The sequence below is a fragment of the Peromyscus maniculatus genome, chromosome 10 (genome assembly GCF_049852395.1).
Source record: "Peromyscus maniculatus bairdii isolate BWxNUB_F1_BW_parent chromosome 10, HU_Pman_BW_mat_3.1, whole genome shotgun sequence".
In the NCBI taxonomy this organism is placed as follows: Eukaryota; Metazoa; Chordata; class Mammalia; order Rodentia; family Cricetidae; genus Peromyscus; species Peromyscus maniculatus.
Genome location: NC_134861.1, coordinates 86,786,529 through 86,811,798, shown reverse-complemented (window position 1 = coordinate 86,811,798; position 25,270 = coordinate 86,786,529). Strand labels below are relative to the sequence as shown.

Here is a 25,270-nt window from a genome sequence, read left to right as displayed (position 1 = left end):
TCTCTCTCTCTCTTTCTTTCTTTCTTTCTTTTTTAAAGATTTATTTATTTAGTTTATGTGTGAGAGTACTCTATCTGCATGTACACCCTTATGCCAGAAGAGGGCATCTGATCCCACTGTAGATGGTTGTGAGCCACCATGTGGTTGCTGGGAATTGAACTCAGGACCTCTGAAGAGCAGCCAGTGCTCTTAACTGCTGAGCCATATCTCCAGCCCCTACTATGATGTTTCTAGGATACCTTTTAATTTAACCTGCTCAGAAAATTCTTAGTATTTATTTATCATTCCAGTCCATTCCTTTTCTAGTGTTTTGGGCTCCAATTAGTGCATTTAACTTTTCCTTACTGACTTCCCGACTTGCACACTCCACATCATGCCTTTGTCTACCTGTGCACTCTTTGGCAATGATTATTACTATTTCTCATTTAATTCACAGATCCTCTCCTCAATAGGTCATTAATCTGTTATTGAGTTACCACGTTATAGTATTTTTAAAATGCTTTTTAAGCAATGAAATATAACCCACATATAGATGCAAAACAATGTTCTCAGTTGGGAACTCCAGCTGGCTGCCCTTGTTGGGTTCCCCAGTTTCTGCTGATGTTGTAGGTGCCTGATTTGAAGATGTTTTGCTGTCCGTTGTTTGTGTCTATCTGCTGGCTGATGATTTGTTCTTTTATTTTTGCTTGCTATATATACCTGATAGGCTCACTCATTCCAAACCAAATGCGTGGCTGTCACAAATCACTCGCCACAGGACACACACCTAGTACTGTTACTCATATATTTAGATTTCTCTTTGGTAGCTTCCTGTTGCCTCTCACACTGTTTCTTCAGTTCTTTTATGCTTTATTCTTTTACCAGTCTTTTAGCAATTATATGAAGTGCTGTACAACCTTAACTCACTAATTCCCCAAATGGCTGCTTTTGCAATGAAGGTTCTTAGATTAGATTCTTGTGGGGTGGCCACCAGAGAAGACTGTTTGGACATGGCTTGAAACCTATAGAAAGACTTTATTAGCCAGCCGTCAACTCTATTGGGTGTTCAGGATTTCACTGTAACCCCAAGCCTTTCTCAGGGTGAGCTTTTAAGCACAAAAACCATGTCCTGGGTTGACATACTTCAACTAACAAGAAGCCAACAAACAAGGTTAGTACATTCAGAGACTTTCCCAGAACTGTGGACGTGGATGGATTAGGACTTTTAGGTTTTGGCAGGTGGTGCTGTCTACATGCTGAGTTTTACAGCCCAAATGGTACTTCCATCATGGAGTCAGTGTGCTAAGGTGTTGGAGCTGCTAAGGTCTGGGGCCTGTTACAATACTTCTTTCCTTCTTTTCATCCTTTCTCCTTTACAAGAGATATGTGTATAATACCTGTATGTATTTTAATTCTCTGTGTTGTTAGATATTCATACTTGGCATTTATTGGGATATATTTAAGATTTATCTTTTGCATTGCTCTCTCATGTTCCCTCTGTTTCTCAGCCTCTTTCCTGGATCGTTTAACTTGCTCTAAAATCAATTCTTTAGCCAATCATGGTGGCTCACGTTTATAATCCCAGTACATGTGAGGCTGATTCAAGAGGATAAAGGCTCTGCCTAAAAAAAAAAAAAAAAAAAAAAAGAAAGAAAGCAAAGAACTAAATTCTTTATTTTCCTTAACCGCAGATATGTTAGCAAGAAATACTGTTCATTTTCTATATCCACAGAAAACAGAATTCTTTTGAGTTAATTACATCACATTCAAAATTTAATTCCACCCTGCTGTCCCTATGTTCCCATGAAAAGTTAGCTAGCTGTCTTTTTTTTTTTTTTAAGATTTTTTTTAAAAAAAAATTGACTTATGTATACCGTGTTCTGCCTGCATGCCAGAAGAGGGCGCCAGATCTCATTACAGATGGTTGGGAGCCACCATGTGGTTGCTGGGGATTGAACTCAGGACCTCTGGAAGAGCAGCCAGTGCTCTTAACCGCTGAGCCATCTCTCCAGCCCTAGCTATCTGTCTTATTGCACTTTTAAAAATAGAGATTTATAACCAGGTGTGTGGTACATGCCTTTAATCCATCACTCCAGAGGCAGATGGCTCTCTCTGAGTTTTAGGCCAGCCTGGTCTGTGTATTGAGTCCCAGGATAGCCACACCTATGTAATAGAGACACTGTTTCAAAAAATAAAAATAAAATAAAATGTATATTTTCTGTTTCATAGCTATGATGCCCATATTTGTATAAGGTTTGTTCCTATGTGAAATTGATAAGTTGCTCATTTTTAAATGTCCTCTTTTTTTTTTTTTAAACTTAAATACAATTTGAATGGCTGTCATATTACTGGGTCACATATTCTAGTGAATTTTTTCCTTTTAAAGCTGGCACCACTTTTTTATTTATTTGACGAGTGTCAGTCTGCCATTTATCTTACTCTTTTCATATGGCATTGTTGAACAGATCTTGGAATAGTTCCTGCCCCTTCCTTCTTCCTTCATGTTAGAGATGAACTCAGGACCTCCTTCTATGAGGCAAGTTACCTGTTACTGAGCTGTGCCCTCATCCCTTTGAATGGTTTTAATTTTGGATAATATGGTACTTTTGGAGCATCTAATAATAAGAGGTTCATTTAGGTGAGAGGACGGGATTTTGTGAGGGTCACAGAAATCCACCATGGTTCATAATCATTTCTTTGTATCATAGGGCTGAGTATAGAATTGAATTCATTTCTTTAAATTTGTAATTTCTGGCCGGGCGGTGGTGGCACACGCCTTTAATCCCAGCACTCAGGAGGCAGAGGCAGGCGGATCTCTGTGAGTTCGAGGCCAGCCTGGTCTACAAAGTGAGTTCCAGGAAAGGCGCAAAGCTACACAGAGAAACCCTGTCTCGGGAAAAAAAAAAAATTGTAATTTCTGATTTTTTTCCTAATGACATCTTTTATTTTGTTTGATAGATTCTTTCCAGAAGTTTCTCTGTGTGATAGTTACTCTGTCTCTCTTCCATTGCTAGTCTTTGGTGCATTCAGTTCTAGGGATGCTTTTTAATGTTTCTGTTCCTCGTTGGCTTTGTTGTGTTCTCTGAGAGAAGGAACAATATGCTCTTTGACTGTTCTTTTAGAACTTGAACACACTTTTACAGTATGCACTGTTTATGCATTTTATTTATATATTTTTTCTTACACTGGTATCTTTTAAATAGTAGCTAATTGCTCATAACTTCACCTTCTAAAATTATTTTGCATTTTTTGTAACAGCAACTGAGGCATGAAAATTTGGTGAATCTGTTGGAAGTATGTAAGAAAAAAAAACGTTGGTACCTCGTCTTTGAATTTGTTGACCACACAGTTCTTGATGACTTGAAACTATTTCCAAATGGACTAGACTATCAATTAGTTCAAAAGTATTTGTTTCAGATTATTAATGGAATTGGATTTTGCCATAGTCACAATGTAAGTATTAGGTATGATGCCTATTTTTGCCAATCTCCACTATCTAGATACTAATGACTTAGTTTAATGAGATATTTACTTTGAGTTTGAACTAGTAACATAATTGAAATGAACTGTATTACTCTGATATTGAAATTTTTCTAAAAAATCGGATTTCCAAAAAAATCATAGGCCCTACTGAAAAGCTGAAAAGGTACACAATAGATACCCTATTCTTTCTAGCTATATTATGCATTTCATAGTTTGCTCTAGTTACTTAATAGTTATTTATTGTCCGTGCACTAATTTTATAATCTTTGTTCATCTGCTAATTTATTACTCTCTAACACACATTTTAAAGTAAGCGACAGACATCAGTGTACTTTTGCACACCAGTTATTGTGTGTGTACATATCTATATCCATGCAAATTTTTTTTTCTCATTAAACTTGTTTTCATGGGTCTCAAAATTCCGAGACAGATTTCTGGTCAAGTTGTTTCCCTTAAAAAGTACTGATTTTACGCTGGGCGGTGGTGGCGCATGCCTTTAATCCCAGCACTCGGGAGGCAGAGCCAGGCGGATCTCTGTGAGTTCGAGGCCAGCCTGGGCTACCAAGTGAGTCCCAGGAAAGGCACAAAGCTACACAGAGAAACCTTGTCTCGAAAAACCAAAAAAAAAAAAAAAGTACTGATTTTGAAAACTAATAACTTAAAACTGTCATATGTGTGCACACTCAACACACACACACAAACACAAAATGGTCCGTAAAACCTGCTCCTCTCGCCATCTTCCAGCTTCCTATCAGCACGGTGAGCACTCTTTTCGTGAAGCCCCGCAAGCTCACAAGCTGTGTGAGCTGTGTGACAGTGCAGGACAGGGGCACAGTGCTGACCTGGCCCCGTGGCCCGGGATAAGCGCCTGCGCAGTGAAGCCGGCTGTTCCCACCGGCGGGTCACGTTTGCTGTCACCAGCACCGTTGCCGAGTCCAACTGTTGACAAACACACTGTTAACATTGAAGCCCTCACTGTTCCCGGAAGAGCTGCACTCAGAGCTCCGTGGTGCATTCGGCAGACAGTGCTTCTGCTGTGACATTGACTGGAGCAGAGGGAGCCGCCCTGCCAGGTTGAGGACACCAGTCTTCACTTGGCCCACAGAGGCAGTAACACCACCACCGAGTTGATAGGCATCCTGGAGGGGCAAAGACTTGTCAGTTGGACGAGTTGGTGGCAGGATTCATCCAAAGCTTCCATCAGTGTCCAGTGATGACGATGTTGCTATGAGTCTTTTCCTTTCCCATTTTGTCTTGGAATTAGTGGTGTTCTGATGACAAACCAGTTGTGAAAGAGAAATGTTCATTTTTGATGAGAGAACCGACCTCACTCTAATTTGTGATGAGTTACATCAAAGTATTAGCATTTCCTGACAGTCACACTGGTTTTTCCTACTCCACACTCAAATTCTCCTAGGTTATGTTTCCAGACCCCACCTTCTCCTCAAATTTCTATACCTCAACTGCCCATTCCCAGCCCCTCTTAAGCAGAAACTATCCTAGCACCCGTTTCAGGGTTATTATGTGGTAAAATTATGTAAAACTTCATGTAGTGCCTGACACATGCCTGGTCAAGTGTTTGCTAACCTAGTACTGTATTAAAAAGCTATCATAAAGCTTATCTCTTCCATAACAAACTTCTTTGACTATCCCAATCTTCAACAACAGGTTTATTTCTTGGTCTTGACAGTAGTAATTGACTGAAAGTTGTTGGTTAACGATCTATATTTTACTTAATGTCTTTGCTAGTTTAACTAACACTTGAAACATAAATGTTCTCTTTTGTCCCACTAGGTCCCAGGGCTTTAAGCCCTGGAATAACTTTCTGTGTGTTGTACTCTTATAGGAAGAGGCAGTTGTGCCCTGCTCATGGCAGGCATCCCCTAAAATTAATTTGTTTAATATATTTTATGTTCTGTGGGTTTTTTTGTCTTAGATCATACACAGAGATATAAAGCCCGAGAATATATTGGTCTCTCAGTCTGGTGTTGTAAAATTATGTGACTTTGGATTCGCACGGACGTTGGCAGCTCCCGGGGAGGTGTACACTGACTACGTGGCCACCCGGTGGTACCGAGCCCCAGAACTGTTGGTTGGTGACGTCAAGTATGGCAAGTAAGAGTCAGGAAGGGGGTGCAGAGCCTGCCTTTTGCAAAGTGGGATGTGTTAGCACTGAAGGGGAGGCCTGGGTTCAGCGTTTAGTGAGTGGTTTGTAACAATCCCTAGTGCTTTCTCTCTGGAAATTCTTTTTAAAAAATTCCTTTGAGGGCTGGATGGCTCAGTGATGGAGTCCTTGCCTGCTGCAGTGAGATCCTGGTTTTATTCTGCAGGATATCAGAAAAAAAAGCTTGTGATACAACTTGGGGTAGATATACTTACTTTAAAGGGAAAGCTGAGTAATTTTAATGGTCAGAAAGAAGTATATTTGTTAGTGTCTGCAGAGATGGCCCAAAGGTTAAGAGAGAACAGAGGGCACCTGAGTTCCCAGCACCCACACCGGGCAGCTCACAACTGCCTGCAACCCCAACTCCAAAGGCTCTGATGCCTCCAGCCTCCTTGGGCACCTGCACCTATGTTTACACCCACCCACACACATACACATAATTTAATTAAAAGTTAAAAATAGTTATCATTTGTAAAGAGAAGTTATTATTGATTAGAGAAGTTTTTATTTATTTTTTTAATGTACTAAAGACTACACTCGATAACCTTGTTAGAGTGAGTGATGTAGAAATGGAGGGTGAATAGGTTCTCAGTGGTGGCCAGAGAGTCTTATTTTCTCCTTTAATGTCAGATGGTTGAAGTTTCTGCATATCTCACTTATTAAAATAGAGGGTTAGAATTCTTACAGAGAAATAACTCCAAGTGAAAAGATTTACTGCTGTGCCTCTCAGTGCCAAGAGTACGAACAGGTGAAGTGTCAAGAAGCCGCAGGCACAGGACAGCATCAGAATACCGCGTCTTACATCACCTCGCCTTTTTTCCAGGGCTGTGGATGTCTGGGCCATTGGTTGTCTGGTCATTGAAATGCTCATGGGGCAACCCCTATTTCCGGGAGAATCTGATATTGATCAGCTGCATCATATTATGACATGTTTAGGTAAGAGTGTACTTCTGTGACTTAAATTTTACAGTTTTTTCCCTCTATGTGTTTTTACTGTTATTTAAAGTGTGCATATATTAAAGATGATGCTTATGTTAGGTGAAACAAATAGGAAACACACATATGCACACACACACATACACTGAACACATACACATGTGCACACACAGACATACATGAGCACAGATAAACACACAAATGCATGTCTGAGCGTGCGAATGTGCATGTGAGTGCACAGACACTGAGTCTCTAGCAAGGCTGATCAGTGTAAGAAAAAAGGAAGTGGCTGCTGAAGATAAATAGACTCATAAATCTAATAGGCAGGAAAATTTAAAAATGATCTTAACAAAGAATATATTAGCATACAACCAACTACCTTGATGTTGCTCAAAGTCACTGCTGATTTTAAAATGCTGCAAAAATTACAAAAAGGCAATGTAGTGAGAATTCAGAATAACTCAGAAACGTTACTATCCCAAACCTGGTTCTGAATCACACTCACCTTCAGCCTCCCTCGACAGAGAAGAAGTAACCATCACTTTTTATCGATTGAGTCAGTGAGCATTTGTGAAATCCAGCTATCTTCTTCATCCTTGTCTTCATCTCTAGGATAAGATGAGAGACACAAAAACTTACGAGATAGCTTAATGTTGCCTTGCATTTAAATTTTATTTTTGTCTTCTACTTTCTGAGACAAGGGTCTCACTGTGTAGCCCAGGGTGGCCCCAAACTCTCCATCCTTCTGCCTAAGCCTCTCAGTCTTTATGGCCTCAGTCTGCCAAGGCTATGACTACAGATGTGTATCACCATGCCTGTGACTACAGATGTGCAACACCATGCCTGTGACTACAGATGTGCATCACCATGCCTGTGACTACAGATGTGCATCACCATGCCTGTGACTACAGATGTGCATCACCATGCCTGTGACTACAGATGTGCATCACCATGCCTGTGACTACAGATGTGCATCACCATATCTAGCTTCCCCAGATTTTGTCTTTCATTCTTAGTGTTTTGGATGAAATTCCAAAGCTAGACTCTGAACCTTACATTTGTTAGAATATAAAATTCATAATCAAATTCTAGATTTTAAAATGGAAATAATCAGAAGATACTTGGTAATTTAATTATTTGGTTTTAAGTTCTGAGATTAGGAGTTTATTAAGTATTACATCATTTCTTACAGTAGAACTTTCATATTACTGCTGTATCACTGGAGGAGCGAGGGAGAATAGAGGGGTTGCATCTGTACTGAATACATTATTCTTTTCACTATTTCCTCATTATTGTATTTACATAGTATTTACAATATAATAGTATAATAAAAAGTTTATAAAATTTAACTTTTTCAATGATAGAGCTCATGATATAATAGGTATCAAAGTTGAGAAAAAGGTTGAAATGCTGAAACTTGAATTTCAACAGAGGTACAGTCTGTTGAATGAACATGGACTTCTCTTAGGGAGGAACTGATTACCTAAGTTGGGTAGTGTGACTGTCTTCCCTGTTTCGGGCACAGGACACATTGTACTGCTGGACAGAAGCAGCAGTGCCTCATCCAGAGCTGCACAAAATGACCCTCTGCCTGTCCTTCCCGGGTATTCACAGTGTTCTGCTTCTAGATGAGGGCCTGGAGAGGTGGCCCAGCTTAAGAGCACTGGCAGCTCTTCCAGAGGACCTGGGTTCAATTCCCAGCACCCACATGGCAGCTCACAACTGTCTGTAACTCCAGTTCCAGGGGATCTGACATCCTCACACAGACATACATGCAGGCAAATCACCAATGCTCATAACATAAAAATAGATAAATTTTCTAGAAGAATATGTTACTAAAGCAGTGTTCATTTTCTTGAGCTGTCTCGTGTCCAGACTCCCAAGTGCCTTTGCAGGAACAGGCCTGTCTCAGGGTGACCTCACAGCTGAGAGAGCCCCACTGTCCATGAGCTGTTTCCCTACACCACCCTCCCTTCACCATTTCTGTTGACTCTACTGACGAAGATGGATGCTGGGTTTTTCCCTAGGGAATTTAATTCCAAGACACCAGGAGCTGTTTTATAAAAACCCTGTGTTTGCTGGAGTAAGATTGCCTGAGATCAAAGACACAGAAACAGAACCCCTCGAGAGCCGCTATCCCAAGCTCCCTGAAGTTGTGATAAATTTAGCAAAGGTAATTGTACTTTTCTTTCTTTGTGATAGGAAATTCGTGTAGTGTGGAGACTTGGTTCATGTATGTGCCTCTCTCTGTCTTTCTCTCTTTCCCTTCCTCCCTCTCTGCCTCCTAACCCCCTTCCCTACTTGATCTTTTAGGTCAACAGTTTCCTCAGATGACTTTAAATCTGTTCCTTGGAAAGACTGCTCTTAGGAATTTGTGCATTTGTTTACAGCTACAGACACTAAATTCAGGGTCTCTGAGACATAAGAACCACTGATGGTCACTACTGTGATTAGTGCTTTATTCTATTCATTGGCTAGAAAGAAGAAATCTAAATGTAGACAAGTGTTCTTGAAGACGACTTGTACGTGTTCTTGATTTTTCAGAAATGCTTGCATATTGACCCAGACAAAAGGCCCTTCTGTGCTGACCTTCTCCACCATGATTTCTTTCAAATGGATGGATTTGCTGAGAGGTATAGTACCATAGTGCCGGCCTGTGCTCTGTGGGCTGTAGTAACCAGTCAAAGGAAAGGCACAGTGTCTTGTTACCATCACCTTTGCAGGATGTCAGCTGCCTGTGTCCTACTCCATTCCCCCTTAGCAGTAATGTAATCCCTAGGGGTGGCTTCCTGTATTTATTAAACTGGAGCTGCTGGTTTTCATGAAACAGTCTCTTTTGCCGTTTCTTCTTCTGTCTTCTGTGATGACATCAACCATTCAGGTCACTCATTCCCATGTTGCTGCATCTGTGCAGTTACCATCTCCTGTTGCTGCCAGACTCTTGCCACAGCAGGTCCAGTGATGCTGCCAATCCTGCCAATGTGCTGAGTCCTTCAGGTGCCAGGCTTGTAGACGTCAATGCTGCTGGCATGGCTCCCGTGCTGCTCCAGATGTTAGCATTAGCTTTGCTGACTGAACAGGAAACAGGAGAGGGGTGGCTGTGACAGTGCTGTATATCTGTATGCAGCACAAATATAGATAGCATAAATATATATTTAATTATGTGTTTGCATGTGCACCTGAATTTGTGTATGTGTGCATGAATGAAGGTACTCTTGGGGGCCAGAAGAGGGCAGCAGATCCCTGGAACTGGAGTTACAGGCACGGTTTCTGACATGGGTTCTGGGAACCAAACTCAGGTCCTCTGCAAGAAGAGTATGAATTCTTTTTGTTGTTGTTGTTGTTGTTGGTTTTCGAGACAGGGTTTCTCTGTGTAACAGCTCTAGCTGTCCTGGAACTAGCTCTGTAGATCAGGCTGGCCTCAAACTCACAGACATCCACCTGTCTCAGGCTCCTGAGTGCTGGGATTAGAGGACCACCACCGCCCGGTTTAGTATGCTTTTCTTAACTGCTGAGTTTAAGCTTTATCATTTTGCAAATCTCTTTAAAAATCTGGCTTAGTACAAGATATCTGGATTCTTACATTTGCTTCTATATTCATTTGTGAATACTGTGATATGTTATTTTAGTTGAAAGAAACAAATGTGTATCTAGAAAAGTGGAAGAGTATTTTAATAGTCTTTTGAGGTAATTTAGTATTCTTTGATTCTGTGTCAAACTTTAATATTATACCAAAAACTGACATTGGTAGGTTCTTCTTTCTTTCTTTTCTTCCCCTTTCCTCCTTAGCTTCCTTGTTTCCTTTCCTTTTCTCCTCCTCTTCCTCCTCCTCCTCTTCTTCTCTTTTTAATTATTCGAAGCAGGGTCTTACACTTTACTTCCGGCTGATCTGAAACTCATTATGTAGCCCAGACGAGCCCTAAAGTCAGTATTCTCCTGCCTTGACCTCCTAAGTAAATTGCTCCTGGAATTTACAGGTGTCTGACTCCATACCCAGCTCAGCTGTAGTGGTTCCTTTATTTGAAATTTACTTTATGTTTATTTGTATGTGTGTGTGTGTGTGTGTGTGTGTGTGTGTGTGTGTGTGTGTCTTTGTCTGTCACATGTGTGTGCCCATAGAGGCTGGAAGATTGTGTTGGATGCCATGGAGCTGAGGTTATGGGCAGTGAGTCGTTAGTTGCCCCCCGATGTGGGTGCTGGGAAGGCGTGTGGGTTCCGGAAAAGCAGCAAGCACGCATAACTGCTTTGACTGTCGGGCCGTCTCTCCAGTCCTCTGAGGCGGTTTCTAAAAGACTGGTTGCATTGTGAAATTTAATCCACGTCAGTGATCTTTTCTTTCTCTGTTGCATTACAATCCATTTTTGTCTGATCTTCTGAATTGATATTTTATCTGTGATTGCTTTTATGACATACTTTAATCATTTGAAGCACATTGGTAATGTTGAATTATGTGAACCTTAAAAATGTTGGTATGTCATTATATAATATTGAAAATTATACTTCATTTTATTAGAAAACTTTTGAACTATGGGAAGATCTCTAAGATCCCAAGTTAATAGAATTGTAATTTTTGCATAAAAGTTTGAATTTCATTGTTTACAGGAATATTATCCATTGCTTTCCTTGCAATGATTAGCTCACCTTGTTCATTTTCAAAGCGGAATGTCTGCTACACACCCCTCTGAATAAGCATGGCTTTTCAGTTAGTCTTTCAAGTGCCAATATTTCATGAAAAACTTGTGTGGCTTGACTTGCACTTGACTTACAGCCGTTCATCCAAGTGCTTCTCCTAAGATGGCCACTACAGACCACGAAGCTTCTCTTCTTACCACCCAGAGTCTGAAGAGAGATGGGACTCCCCCACTCCCACGCACACTCTGACTCTGGCCGGGAGGAGCACAATCACTGCTGGCATGGTTTGGTGAGGGTGTCTCAGTCTTGGTGGGATGCCACCAGCCCCATCCACTCCCATTTTACCCCATCAGGACCAGTGTTTACAGGGCGGCTCAGACATTCTCACGCTAAGTCTCTCCCACGCTCCAAAGCTTTTAGGAACTGTTCATATGGAATGTGATTTTTCTCATTATAAATAAAGTCTTAAATGATTATCTTGATTTTTTCTAGGTTTATCTTTTTTGTACAATTTTGTTTTAATTGAGACATGTACTTTTATATAGGTTTTCTCAAGAATTGCAGTTGAAAATAGAGAAAGATGCCAGGAATAATTCTTTACCAAAAAAATCTCAAAACAGAAAGAAAGAAAAAGATGATGCCTTAGGTGAAGAAAGAAAGACACTTGTGGTACAGGTAAATGTTCTGCTTTAAGGTTTCAATGTATGGAGGAAAATAATGAAGATTTAATTTTATAAAAAATTAGATTTATTCATTCTATTTTATGTGTGAGTATTTAGCCTATGTATGTGTGAACCACATTCGGGCTTGGTACCTGTTAAGGTCAGAAGAGGGCATTGGATCCTCTAGAACCGGAATTTCAAATGGTTTCAGCCACCACGGGGTGCTGGGAATCCAGCCTTGTCTTCTGCAGAGCAGCAAGTGCTCTTTCCTGTGGGGCCAGCTCTCCAGTCTAGCAATGGAGATTTTAAAGTTTTAAAGTGCTGGAGAAATTGTTAACTTTCAACCTGGGTACAAGAAGCCAAACAAACAAGAAGATAATTTCTTTCCTATAGACACTACCTTAAAAAAACACCTTAGTGCCGGGCGGTGGTGGCGCACGCCTTTAGTCCCAGCACTCGGGAGGCAGAGCCAGGCGGATCTCTGTGAGTTCGAGGCTAGCCTGGGCTACCAAGTGAGTTCCAGGAAAGGCGCAAAGCTACACAGAGAAACCCTGTCTCGAAAATCAAAAAAAAAAACAAAACACCCTAATAGATCATATTTTAAATGCTCAGCGGGTACTAGAAAGTGCAATAATGTTGCTTAGAAAGCCACCTTACAAAAAACAACGACTTGTAGGACATAAGGAAACAGCATGTTCTGGGCCATGGATAAGTAACCGTGCCCCCGGAACATGGATTTTAATCCCCCTGCCTGACATGTTTTGCTGTGAGAACGTCACAGCCCCAGAGCAGCCGTTACCAAACACGCTGGCAGGTGTTAGGTAGGTGAGCTACAGCAGAGCACGAGGTCTTTCTGTGCTTTTCAGATGTTATCTCACAGCCTTTAGCTTTTGGATTGGTAGGGCTAGAGGTCCTTTATGCTTAGAGTACAATCCAAGAGTTCACCTGGTAGTCTGGAGGAAGCTGGGTCAGGTACAGAGTTGAAGTGGCTATTAAAGGGACTAAGATAATCCAAGGTAACTTTGTCTTTAGACCTACGTCTGTCTCTCCACAGTCACCGTTTCTCATCCAAAGTCAGTCTGCAAAATCTCTAGTGTGGACGCAGCTTCTTCAGAGCATTTCAGTTCTACACATGTGTCCGAGAACACTGAGCACCTCGTCTGTGTACATACAACACTGGGGAGCATACCTGTACACACCCAGGGACAGACACCACCAACTCCATCTACTTTCCTTCCTTAATAATAGAAAATGAAAATACTACTTTCAGAATTTTTATAACATTTTAAATTCATGATTATGACATTTAGTTAAAAGTTTACTTTTCAGACTGGGTGGTGGTGGCTTGTGCTTTTAGTCCCAGCACTTGAGAGACAGAGGCAGGTGGATTTTTGTGAGTTTGGGGCCAGCCTGGTTTACAAAGCCAGGTACAGGACAGAGAAACCTTGTCTTGAAAAACAAAAAAATAGAAGTTTACTTTCCTGCTAAGTCACTCAGGGTCTGTTCTTGACAGCATTTCTACTACTATCAAGTGAGACAAAAGAAGAGTTTTTAATTTTCTGTTTGCTGACTCCGAATATGTAAGAGCAAGAGCAGAAATCTCTGTTCCTCTCCCATGTTTTCCTCCCTACTGAAATGTATACCCACAGACCTGTCTGTTTGTCTGTCTACCATCGATCTATCTAGCCATCCTCTATCAACCATCTATCCATCATCTCTCTCTCTCTCTCTACCTACCTATTTATCATCTATCAAGTTGGAATGCATCACATACATTCTTCTTGTATTTTCACTATAACTATTTGAATAAGAATCTTGATTTAATTTTCATTCCATAGGTAGAATAAGGATGTGAAGTTTCTTGTCTGATCATTAACTTTTTAATGTCTTTATTAATGGTCAGGATACAAATGCTGATCCCAAAATTAAGGATTCTAAAGTGCTTAAAATAAAAGGGTCAAAAATTGATGGTGAGAAAGCCGAAAAAGGAAGCAGAGCTTCAAATGCCAGCTGTGTCCATGACAACGGGACAAGCCACATCAAAGGCTTGCCTTCCACAAGCCTCAGAGACTGCAGCAATGTCAACATTGATCACCCAAGAAATCCAGGCATGGCGATTCCTCCGCTCACACACAATCTTTCTGCAGTGGCTCCTGGTATTAGTGCTGGAATGGGGACGATTCCTGGAGTTCAGAGTTACAGGTATGAATGGAAAATGAAACAAAAAAAAATGCTTGTTAATTTGTTCACATTGTTTTACTGTCAGAATTCTCGATGCAATTTCTGCTTCTAAAGCAGCTTAAATATGATGACCTTGTGACAGAAATTGTTAGAATTTACTAAAAAAGGAAAGAGTTCACCTGAGCCCTAAGACAGTCAGATTTTACTGTTGTTCGTGATAAAGAGAATCTACAGCTGGTTAATAACATGAGAGGCTGTCATTAATGAGAAGACTAATTAGTTTTGAGTCCCTGCTGCTGCGTGTACTGGTGGTGAGCATTTTGTGGCACACAGATACTCCTTTGGGCATTTTCCTGAAAGGGGCAGCTGTGGGAAGCCCGAGTGGTGTCATAAGAGGTCGGGTGGCTCACCAGATTCCTGTGTGTTGTGTGCTTGCAGATAAATACTAAGTTCTGCATATCTTTTAGCATGATGTCGTTGATTTTGTGTTTGAAAAAAATAATTATTGATAATTCTAACTTAAAACCTTTGTTACAGAGTGGATGAGAAAACTAAGAAATACTGTAATCCATTTGTTAAACCAAATCAACCTTCTCCATCAGGAATTTATAATATGAATGTGACCACATCCGTAAGTAACAGTTCTCAGCAGCAAAAGAGCAACCACTCATCACTTCTAGACCTGCATTGGTCTTAAACATGAGAGTGAAGAATTAAGAGTTTTATTTGGAGACATAGAGTAAAATCTGAACATACAATGCCATCCTAACTTGTCATAGCCATAATTTGAAATTCTGAATGTTTAAATAAATTTTCTAAGTCTGAATGAAAGATTCTCTTAAGATGCCATCTCATTTCTTTTCGGCAACATAAATAAATTTTTTTAACCTAATGCTTGCAGTTGAGTTCTTTTTAAAGAGCAAAAAGAAGATACTTTGTCTTATTATCTTACTAGATTTTTAGTGAAAGTATTTTGTGTAATCACTTCAGAAACATTTTTGAGAGTTCTATTGTATATAAGATACTAGTACTGAATTGATTCAATCTTGGTGGAGTTCAGGGTCTAATAGATCATCAAGGTAAAAACATGATGGCAGGTCGGGTGGTGGTGGCGCACACCTTTAATCCCTGCACTCGCAGAGGCAGGCGTATATGTGAGTTCGAGGCCACCCTGGTCTGCAGAGCTAGTTCCAGGACAGCCAGGGCTATACAAAGAAAGCCTGTTTTGAAAAACCAAACCAAACCAACCAACCAACCATGATGGCAGATTTTAATGTGAGAATCATGTATGTGGTTCAGAGGTAGCATGGGAAGGAGCATCATGCTCTCAGCAAAGCCTCTAGAATGCTGGTCCAAGACCATGCCAAGTAGTTCAGCTTTTGTTCTGATGAAAACTCTCAGTTGGCCTCTGTTCTCTGTGTAAAGGTCAGAGTCCTTCTTGGTATAATAAGTCCTTGCATGAGTCACTTCCCTAATCCTGTGTCCCATCTCTGTCTATATGTTCCTTGATCTGTTCCGCTGTAGATTTCCTTTCTGCTTTGATGTGATGGCCAGATACACCCCTGCCTTTGGGCTTTTACACTTATTATTTCTCCTTCTTTAGAACGTTCTTCCCCTAGATAATCCTCTAGTCCACGAGAAACGGTATTCTGAGGCCTTGTTTATTATTGAAGTCATTTTAATATGGCATCTAGTCCTCCATCACTGTCTGGACCCTCTCCTTACCTGATTTCCTTACACTGTAGGTACCTGGTGCCCCCTGTGTTGTAGAAATATATTGTCTTTGCAGTGGAAAGTAAACTTCCAGCTCAGTGATGTGTGCTTTTGTTCTCCTCACTGATCCATTCCATCAATTACAGAATGGTTAGTCTGTTAGAGCCGCTGGAGAGTTACTCCAAAGCTGAGTAACAAGATTATATTGAGACGGTAAACGTGGGGGCTGGATAATATATATGAAGACCAGCTGGTCACAATTAAGGTAAAGAACAGCATTTGTTTGCTGAAAAGCCCAGGCAGTGGTATAAGACTGACCCTGCTGGTGTAGAGAGCCAGGGTGTCATGCCCATCTTCCGTGCCTGTTGCTTGCTGGGACTTCCACTGAAGATTGGCAAAGGGAGAGAAGAAACTAGAGAGCAATCTGTTTGGTAGTTGGTGGTGAGTTTGGTAAAGGAGCTGGTGAAACTGTTTTTTGTGTCGGTAATGCCCTTACAGTTTTATTATCCCAGTCCTTGAAATCACGCATTTGAGTATATGAATGTAGTAGTTACAAGAGAATGAAAGCCTAGCTCACTGTAAACTGATGTGTGTGTGTTAATCATTCTGATAATTAGGTCTCTAGTGAAAAGTACCTCCTTCAGGCTAATAAGAAAAGGAAGGAATACTCCAAAGCAGATGTGCGATTGCCTGAACTAAACTATAATCATCTTCCGGAACTGAGAGCTTTAGAAGGCATAGGTATGTTTATGTGCTTCTACTCCCAGCCTTTGTTTATCTTGCTAAATTGTAAGTTAAAGAAACTAACAAGGTTAAAAATGTATTAATTTGTGTACTTAAGTAGGCTAGTGTGTTCACTTGCAGTGAATAAGTACTTATACATGTGGAAAACTAATCGTTCCTAATTCTTTATGTTTTTGATTACTTTTTATCTAGCTCGAAATTCCAGGCTAATAAAGAAAGAGAACAAATCTCTCTCCGAATCTCGGATTCCCTCTCTGGCCGCCATTGACCTGCACGCTTCCAGCATTGCACTCCACCAGGTACAGAACTGCGCCCGCCGTAGACGCGGCCAGGGCTCTCTCAGACTTAGTGTGCTGTGGGGGGATTTGCCCTTAGGAATTTGGCAGGTTTCATATGATCTCTTTGGTTTATAAGTTCATTACACATGGAACTTTGTTACCCACACATTTATCGTAACACTTCTGAATCCATTCTTCAGTTTTTGAGATGGGGGCCTCTATCTTTAAACATTGTTTTGAATAAACTTTATTATAAACAACTAGCAAACAAATGAAACATTGTATCCCAAAGTTAACCAGATCAAAAACCTATACAACTCAATGAACTTCTGTACAGTTAGAATAAGCATTCAGAATGGAAGCCGTGGCACTTCCCGTGTTGAATATATTTTATGCACTTATCTACCACCCAGCCCAAAAGATCCATGCTAGAATTAGAAGTACAAAAATAATTAGCCTTTTATCATCTTTCATAACTCGTGTTTATCACCTGCATTCAGTCCTTCCTCATCCCTTTATACTCAGCCTTCTGCCAATATGTTTTCTCCCTCCCTCCCTCCTTCTCTCCCCCCCCCTCTCTCTCTCTCTCTCTCTCTCTCTCTCTCTCTCTCTCTCTCTCTCTCTCTCTCTCTCTCTTTTGACAGGGTTTCTCTGTGTAGTTTTGCTGCCTGTCCTGGATCTTACTCTGTAGATCAGGCTGGCCTTGAACTCACAGAGATCCGCCTGGCTCTGCCTCCCAAGTGCTGGGATTAAAGGCGTGGGCCACCATGGCTGGCTCTTGCTCTCTTTTCTTTGTGTTATGTTATACTCACAAGAATGTGTGTTTACATGTGCACATATATTGCTGGCTAGATTCTGCATATGAGAGAGAATGTGGTGGGTTTTTTTCTGAGATTTCGTGGTTTTGTTTAATATTCCACATTCTAAGTCCATCCATTTTCTTGCAAATTTTACAACTTAATTTTTCTTTAGAGCTAGATAGTATTCTGTTCTCTATGTATATCAAATATTGATTATCCATTCATCTAGTGTTGCTGTTAAGATTATCTCTTTACCTTGTGTTTTGACACCCTCGCTATACTGTGTCATGGAGCGATTCCTTTCTGGTTGTGTCTGTTTGGAGTTGTGTATACCTCTTGTGTCTAGAAGCCTACTTCTTTCTGTAAATTTGGAAGTTTTCTGTGATAATTTCTTTTTCTTTCTTTCTTCATTCTTTCCTCCCTCCCTCCCTCCCTCCCTCCCTCCCTTCCTCCCTCCCTCCCTCCCTCCCTCTCTCCCTCTCTCTCTTTTTTTTGTGCAGTAGCCACCCCCTCCCAACAGTGCCACAATAATGTGACTAAATAGTCTTGTCTATTCTATTCAATTTTACCTCTGCTCCTTCTGTCCTGTAAGTTCTCAGGTTTAGCCTCTTGAATGTGTCCAAGACTTCTTGAACATACTGATTATTCTCCTTGATCCACCCTCCTTATATTTATGTGTTTGTATTATCATCTCAGGGTCTGTGCATTTTGTCTTCTGGGATATGATCTCTCACTCACCTGCAGCTCACTGATTAGGCTGCTGTGGCTGGCCAGCAAGTCTCAGGTGGCCACGTGGCTGGCCAGCAAGTCTCAGGTGGCCACGTGGCTGGCCAGCAAGTCTCAGGTGGCCACGTGGCTGGCCAGCAAGTCTCAGGTGGCCACGTGGCTGGCCAGCAAGTCTCAGGTGGCCACGTGTCTCACCCTCGCCAGTGCCGAGACCGTAAGCGCATGCTACAAAGCCCAGCTTTTTCACATGGATTCTGGGACCGAACTCAGTTTTTCATGCTTGCAAGCGCTTCATCACCCGCTGTGTGACCTTAACCAGCCCAGCTCGCACACACAGTTAGCTCTCCACACTTCAGATTTGGCCTCACTCAGTCCTAACATGTGCACTGGTCATTTGCCTGCAGCCTCTGTGCCTGGGTTGAGAATTTCTGCCATTCGCTTTAAGGATGTTTTCCTCTACTGCGTGTAACAGTTGTAATGCCTGCTTTGGTTCCAACAGATTCTTGCTTTTGTTTTGGGATGAGTGGGAGAGATTGGTTGTACTGGGGCATGGCAGACCAGAAGTATCTCCTCTTTGTTCATGAGTCTTTTGGGGACTGAGTGGCCCAGTCTGGCCTTGAACTCAAAATCCTCTCTAGTGCTTGGCTGACAGTTGGCTCCAAAGTATCTTTTAAAGATCTGTTTATTTCATCTTATATGTATGAATGGTCTGTCTGCACATATATATGTGTACCATGTGTGTGCCAAGTCAGAAGAGGGGACAGAGACCCTGAAACTGGACTGGAGTTACAGATGTTGTGAGCTACTATGTGAGTGCTGGGCATTGAATCCAACAAGTGCTCTAAACCGCTAAGCTATCTCTCCAAGCTCTCAAACATTTCACATACATAAACCAGGTGTGGCAGTGCAGACCTATCATCCCAGCACTTGGGAATTGGAAGCAGGGGATCAAGAGGTCAAGGTCATTCTTGGCTAGATAGCAAGCTGGAGGCCAGCCCTGGCTATAAGAAACTCTGTCTCAAACAAACAAACAAATAAAATGTGTATAAATATAGGAATTGGGTCATCTTACTTCCTCCTTTTCCACAAGAGCATCTTCAGTCCTGAGCCCCTGAGTCTGAAAAGACTCAATCAGAATTTTGGGGTAGAGGGAGTTTTGCAATCACTGGACACCTGTAACACTTACTTATTAATTTGTAGGGATCAGGATCTCCCCTGTCAGAGGATTCTGAGGGTGATTTGCCTCGTATGGAGCATCAGCACTGAGACTCACTTAGCCTGAACAGGGTACGTCTGATTCCTCCTCCTTAAAACTTGAGTGAAAACATTCTGTGGTGATTCCGTGAGAACTGCTGGCAAAGAAGGGGTGTGCTGCTTAGAAAAGCCGGGGTACCATCGTCTGTGGGATGAAATCACTTCCCATGGAGCTTCCATTTGTTCTTAAGCTAACCTGCATTTTATTGGATGAGACAATATGAATGTAGGGTGACAAGTCCTCCAGGAGAATGCATGTCTGTCTCCAGAGTCAGTCTTGTAAAGCAAGATCCATTAAGTGATTACCTGGCCATTTTGGTCCCAGTAAAGCAGAATACACAATATAGTAAACAGTAGCCTTGCTTGTGAGAACTGAACGCTTTAGCAGCCCAGTCTCACTCAGACATCTGTTATGTGACCTTAAGCACAACATTTCTTATTGATCTCTCATTAACTCTGTAAAATGTGATGGCGATAAAATATCATGTTAATTAATTAACCTTAATGAAGTATTTTGAACACCTATGATGTCAAAGCTAAATTTACTTTCAAGTGAACAAAGCTTAAATTGCAAGCTTTCCTTTGCACAAGCTCTTCCAAGGCCACACAAAAGGCCTGGATGATGCAGTGCATTGAGTTAGTTCATGTGAACTGTGGACAGTCAGTTCACATGAACTCGACAAGTTGCAGGCCCTAGAAAACTTAGGTCTGTTACATCAAAATCAGCCAGTGTTTGTCTAAAATGAGACAGTGTGCTACACGTGATTGTTTAGATTGATAAGTATCCTAAAGATTGTCTTTAAAATCTTTAAGTTTCTTAGACTACACAGTAACCACAAGCATCACCAACATATTCGACATGAGAAAGTAAGCAACGTGAAGGTCAGTTTCCAGGAAGACTGTGTAAAGTGTTTGGTGGTGTGCCCTGCTTCTAGATGCTGCTAGCACTGAGATGACGTCCTCTTGCAGCCAGCGCACTGATGCCCGAGAAGAGATCTGCGGCTTGACTGCTTCCTTCTCAACTACCTACGTTTTCTAAGAAAGGCTTTGCAGAAGAAGGCAAGACAGACGTCCAAATACTTCAGAGGAAGATTGAACACGTGCCCCCCTGCTCTTACCCCTTCACCTTTCCAACCTATTTCGAGATATATCCATGGAAGAATAGTGATACGGTTCTTGTTACATGAATGTGTATTTGATATTAGCTAGATTGTGTATTTAAAGTTATCTGAGATTAAAAGTGAGTAAAAAAAGGGAAAGAATCATTATGAAAGTCATGTCTTGTGCATTGAACTTTGTGTATTATCTATATAAATGTTTACAGTTGAAAATGAAAACAAAAAGCTAGGATCTATAAGAGAAGTTTCCTTTACTTTAACTGTAAGAACACATTTAAGAAGCTTGTTTCTAGGCACTAAGGTGGAATGCGACTGCTGTTTGTGGTTGGATGTGTGTCTGTTCTCTGTCGCTGTTGATGTCCAGTCCGTGTGTCATGGGAATCTGGTCTCTTCTGATCTAAGAACTGTGCTGATACACCAGGCAGACAGCCCTTTCATTTCTAATGACTTAGATTGGATAGTCCTCTGTAGTGAGAGATTCTGGTGCTAACGTTCTGTGTGAAAGGACATGATTGGAATGGTGTGAAGGAGAGTTTTGTAGGTACACCTTGGAGTTAAGAACTGAGCTTCTCACTGAGGAAAAAGGTATACAAAATAAGAGATGGTGCACAGCTGCCTACTAATCCAACTAGTTCTCCTGGCTAGGCCAGTCACTATTGAGCCACTCAACTGAGGAGGCTTTATGGAAGCTCATGGACTCCAATCTTGTCTGTGATAGTGGTTATGATAGAGGTTGATAGTGGATTGGACCCACAGAAATTCCTATTGCCTTTTTATCACAAATACTTCGGCTTACCCAAAAGCCTTTTTACCAAGGTGCATAGTCATTTACCTGCATTCCACATACACTTTCTGATGAACAGGTTTACAACCTTTTAGGTGGGGGATCAGACCAGTTTGACTCCAGGGTCCTGGTTCTGGGTTTTTAGCCATGCCCACATTTATCATTTGAGAATATAGCTCTTCAGGGGCAGAATTTGTGTAGGTTTTTTTTTTTTTTTCTCAAAAGCTGTTGACTAGAACTTAGCCTAAGAGCTGAACAAGAATTCTTCATTACCTTGGGGGACTTAAAAATGAAATCCTAAACTTGGACACTTGGGACCTCAAAGGAGTAGACATCCAGGAGGAGGCAAAAATAAAAGGTTCCAACAAAAAGTCTATTGGTAGTAGTTAAATTAAAATTCTATTTTTATTGAAAAGCCGTGTTTTAAACGTTTGACCAAGCAAAGGTTTGCCTAGATTAGTAAGACTAACATGCTGATAAAGTCACTCTGTCAGTAGAAGTAGGCTTTCTACTAGAATCCCATGCTTTTACTGTTACATTGAGAACTCTTCCCAATAGACAGCAGCACGAGAAGCAGACGGCGCTTACAGCTGAGGGGCACCCAGCTCACTTCAGTGCTGTTTTCACCGAAAGGCCACTGCGGAAATATTAGCTTGACAACTGAGGGTCTGTCAGCTACCTGATCATTTGTATACTTGAGTGTGGTATCTTTGGTCTGTTAAGACACGTTATGAACTTTAGAATTAAGGAATTAAAAATCATTTCTCAAGTCCTTATTGATATTCGAAGATCATATTTTGTTAGAACTTTGGTGTGGAGCCAAAGAACTAGAGATTGTTCAAATCAAGTCTGTAGGTACTGACCAAAATATCTTTTTCCAATTTGTGGGTGTTTAGTCTTTTCTTACAAGAATGCACTTTATGTGAACATGCTAATGTGAAATTATTTTAAGTACTTTTGAGAGACAATGGGCTTGCTGTGCCTACCTATGTTTTAAAATTAATAAATATTGTCTAAGCACGATAGATGGTTTCAATTTATATTAATTAGATTATAAATGATATACATACCACTATATGGTATTAATAAATACAATTGAAGTAATCAGTTAATTCTCTTCTCTTTTTTTCTGGTGGAAATTATAGACACAGGGTGTCATGTTAATTTTCTTGTACGGCTGTACAGAATGACATTTTGTAACACCATTTGGCAAAAGTATGAGAGACCCAGGCCCAAACTTAGAGCCTGGTTCTGCTGGCAGAGCCCCCCTGGTGCGTTTGGAACGGCAGGCTTCCCAATCACTTTCGCCTTCTCCTCTTAGTAGCGTACTGTGTCCGGCTGGGTCTGTATGAAGCTCTTGGTCAGACTAGACTGGAAAACGTGGTTAAATTGTTTTTAAGGCCTCCTGATTGCAACCAAACACAGGCCAGGAAGCAGCGCCCAACAGAGCTCGCTCTAGAGACTTAGGCTTGTTGAGTGAGTTGGACTGACTTTTTCTCTAGTGTTTTGTGTCGAGTGTGTTTAACGGCAGTAGGAGCTTGAACGCTTCTGTTTGCGTGAGAAGTTATGTTCTCATATTCCTTTCTAATTGGTATTACCTTTTTTCCTCTTCTTAGTTTCAAACATGAAATAACTTGAAGATGTAACTAATCCACTACACATCTGCTGCTTCACACACTGAGAAATGACTTACCTCAAATCCTGACGTGTCTCTCACCAGTAACATGAGCTTGGGACACTGATACGTTATTCACCGCAAACTTTCTTTAAAACAAAAATACCACTTTACGTTTTCAAGAAAATTTGTCTCAGCCCATTTTGGAGCCTTGTCTAATTCTTTTATTCTTTACTCTGGCACACAGAATCATTTCTTGTAGAAGTGAGAAAGGTTCAAATAAAATTCTGGGAAATGCTGCATCAGTTAACATAGAGTCCCCTAGGGGAATGAAAATATTGTATCTCGAGTCCCCACACTTCCGTGTCCCTAGACTAGGACGAGCCCCCCAGGCAGTGACAGGAATAGTGTACTGTCACCACCCTGCTGATTCGTCTTTGTCTCTCAAAATTTGGCACCAGACCATATTAATGTAGTAATAAGAATAGCAATGGAAAGCAGAGAGATGTTCATATTTTGTGTAAACCTTGGCTTAAAGAATTTACTTTGTAAGAAAGCCAAGGGGTGTTTGTTGACATAAATTATGCTTATAATTATTTACAGCAGAAATTAATTTATTAAACCTTTATTTAGATAATAAGAGCTGGGGGCTAGAGAGATGGTTCAGTGGTTCTGAGCTCTGTCTGTTCTTCCAGAGGACCTGGGTTCAATTCCCAGCACCCACATGGCAGCGCACAACTGCCCGTAACTCCAGTTCCTGGGGACCTCATGCCCTCTTCTGGCCTCCACAGCCTCCAGGCACACAAGTGGCATACAGACATCTATGTAGGAAAACTACCCATACACATAAAATAAAAAATTAAATAGGTAATATGAGCTTAGACTCCTGGTATTACTTGCATCCTTGTCCACTTTTAAAGGAAGAAATGAGATGTTTTCTTAGTCATTAAGCAAAGCTCCTCTCATGGGATACTGGGTACTGATTTTCTGCTAAATTCTTTCCTTCATTAATGGAAGTGAAAGGAACTGGGATTCTGCTGGCTGTGCTAATGGCAATGTATCCGTGGAATCACATGGCCTCTACAAAGTGATGAAGGTAAGAGAGGATGTCAGAGAAACAGTCTCAGTGGTCCCCAGATGCCCCGGCCAGTGGGGTCCTCAATGGGGACCTGAAGGGAGGGCCGGTGAATGAGAGGGACAAGAGACACAAAGAATGAGAGCAAGACAGGACGTCTGATCAAGCTCCAAAATTTTATTTTCCTCTTAAGGCATATATAGGTGGGGGCAAAGAGGGGGAGGTGTGCAAGCAGGGAGGGGACTTTAATCATGGGTTGTTCAGCCAGCAGGGAATGTTGCTCCGGGGATTATCTATCTACTCTCGCCTAACTGCCTAACTGCAGCGCGGTCACCTGATTTCTGAGAAGAGATTCTGGTGCTATGGAGACTTAAGCAAGGCCTAGATCTAAGAAAAGAGGAGAGAAGCCCAAATATGGCGGCATGTGTGTCAAGAGTCACTTAGGCTTATGGCTCCTGTCACCCAGAGGTCAATATTTTGATGCTATAAAAGGTATGTGGGAGAGTTCTGGTTCAAGGCCAGCCTGGTCTACCTAGTGAACCCATCCATGTCTCAAAAACAAAACAAAATCTTGATTGATTCTGCCAAATTATCCTCCAAAAAGACTGGACCAAATTATATTCTTACCCTCACTAGGTAAACAGATACTTTTTTTTTTTTACATTAGATGTTGTTGTTCTTTTAAAATTATTTTAATCTTATGTGTATGGATGTTTTACCTGAATGGATGTCTGTGTACCCTGTGTGCCTGGTATCTGTGGAGGTTAGAAGGGGTTTTGGATACCCCTGAATTGGCCTTACAGATGGTTGTGAGCTGACGTGTGGGTGCTGGGACTCAAACCCAGCTAGAACAGTCAGTTCTGAGCCACTGGGCCATCTCTCCAGTCCCTAGCTAATTTTAATAAATTTTATTTTGATTAATCTGATGGCTGGAAATGACCTCTCTTTGATTTACACTTTCCTGGTTATTGCTGCTATTACAGATATTTTCACATCTTTGAATTTTTTTCTATATATTTACTGGCTATTTGAATTCTTATAAATTAAATATATGAAAGATCTTGAGAAAGAAGAGATCAAAGAAGATTTGTGCTTGAATATGAATATTGGAGATTTTTTTCTCTGT

At 41.1% G+C, this 25,270-nt stretch overlaps 1 protein-coding gene across 6 annotated transcripts in view; it reads left to right on the top strand.

Annotated features, from left to right (window-relative positions):
* Nucleotides 1-22,558, top strand: part of Cdkl2 (cyclin dependent kinase like 2) — a 30,185-nt gene extending 7,627 nt beyond the window's left edge. For 3 of the 6 annotated variants that reach the window (XM_042257631.2, XM_015987009.3, XM_042257630.2), the window contains 12 exons: nucleotides 3,238-3,432; nucleotides 5,399-5,577; nucleotides 6,450-6,562; nucleotides 8,590-8,735; nucleotides 9,107-9,195; nucleotides 11,740-11,869; nucleotides 13,760-14,058; nucleotides 14,575-14,668; nucleotides 16,368-16,491; nucleotides 16,687-16,793; nucleotides 19,499-19,585; nucleotides 20,488-22,558. In XM_042257631.2, the coding sequence (XP_042113565.1) occupies nucleotides 3,238-3,432; nucleotides 5,399-5,577; nucleotides 6,450-6,562; nucleotides 8,590-8,735; nucleotides 9,107-9,195; nucleotides 11,740-11,869; nucleotides 13,760-14,058; nucleotides 14,575-14,668; nucleotides 16,368-16,491; nucleotides 16,687-16,793; nucleotides 19,499-19,564 (1,542 nt within the window). In that variant the 3' untranslated portion in view covers nucleotides 19,565-19,585; nucleotides 20,488-22,558. Of the gene's footprint in view, nucleotides 1-3,237; nucleotides 3,433-5,398; nucleotides 5,578-6,449; nucleotides 6,563-8,589; nucleotides 8,736-9,106; nucleotides 9,196-11,739; nucleotides 11,870-13,759; nucleotides 14,059-14,574; nucleotides 14,669-16,367; nucleotides 16,492-16,686; nucleotides 16,794-19,498; nucleotides 19,586-20,365 lie in introns of all 6 variants that reach the window. The other 3 variants (XM_076546622.1, XM_076546621.1, XM_015987010.3) reach the window with 1 other exon arrangement.
* The last annotated feature ends 2,712 nt before the right edge of the window (nucleotides 22,559-25,270 follow it).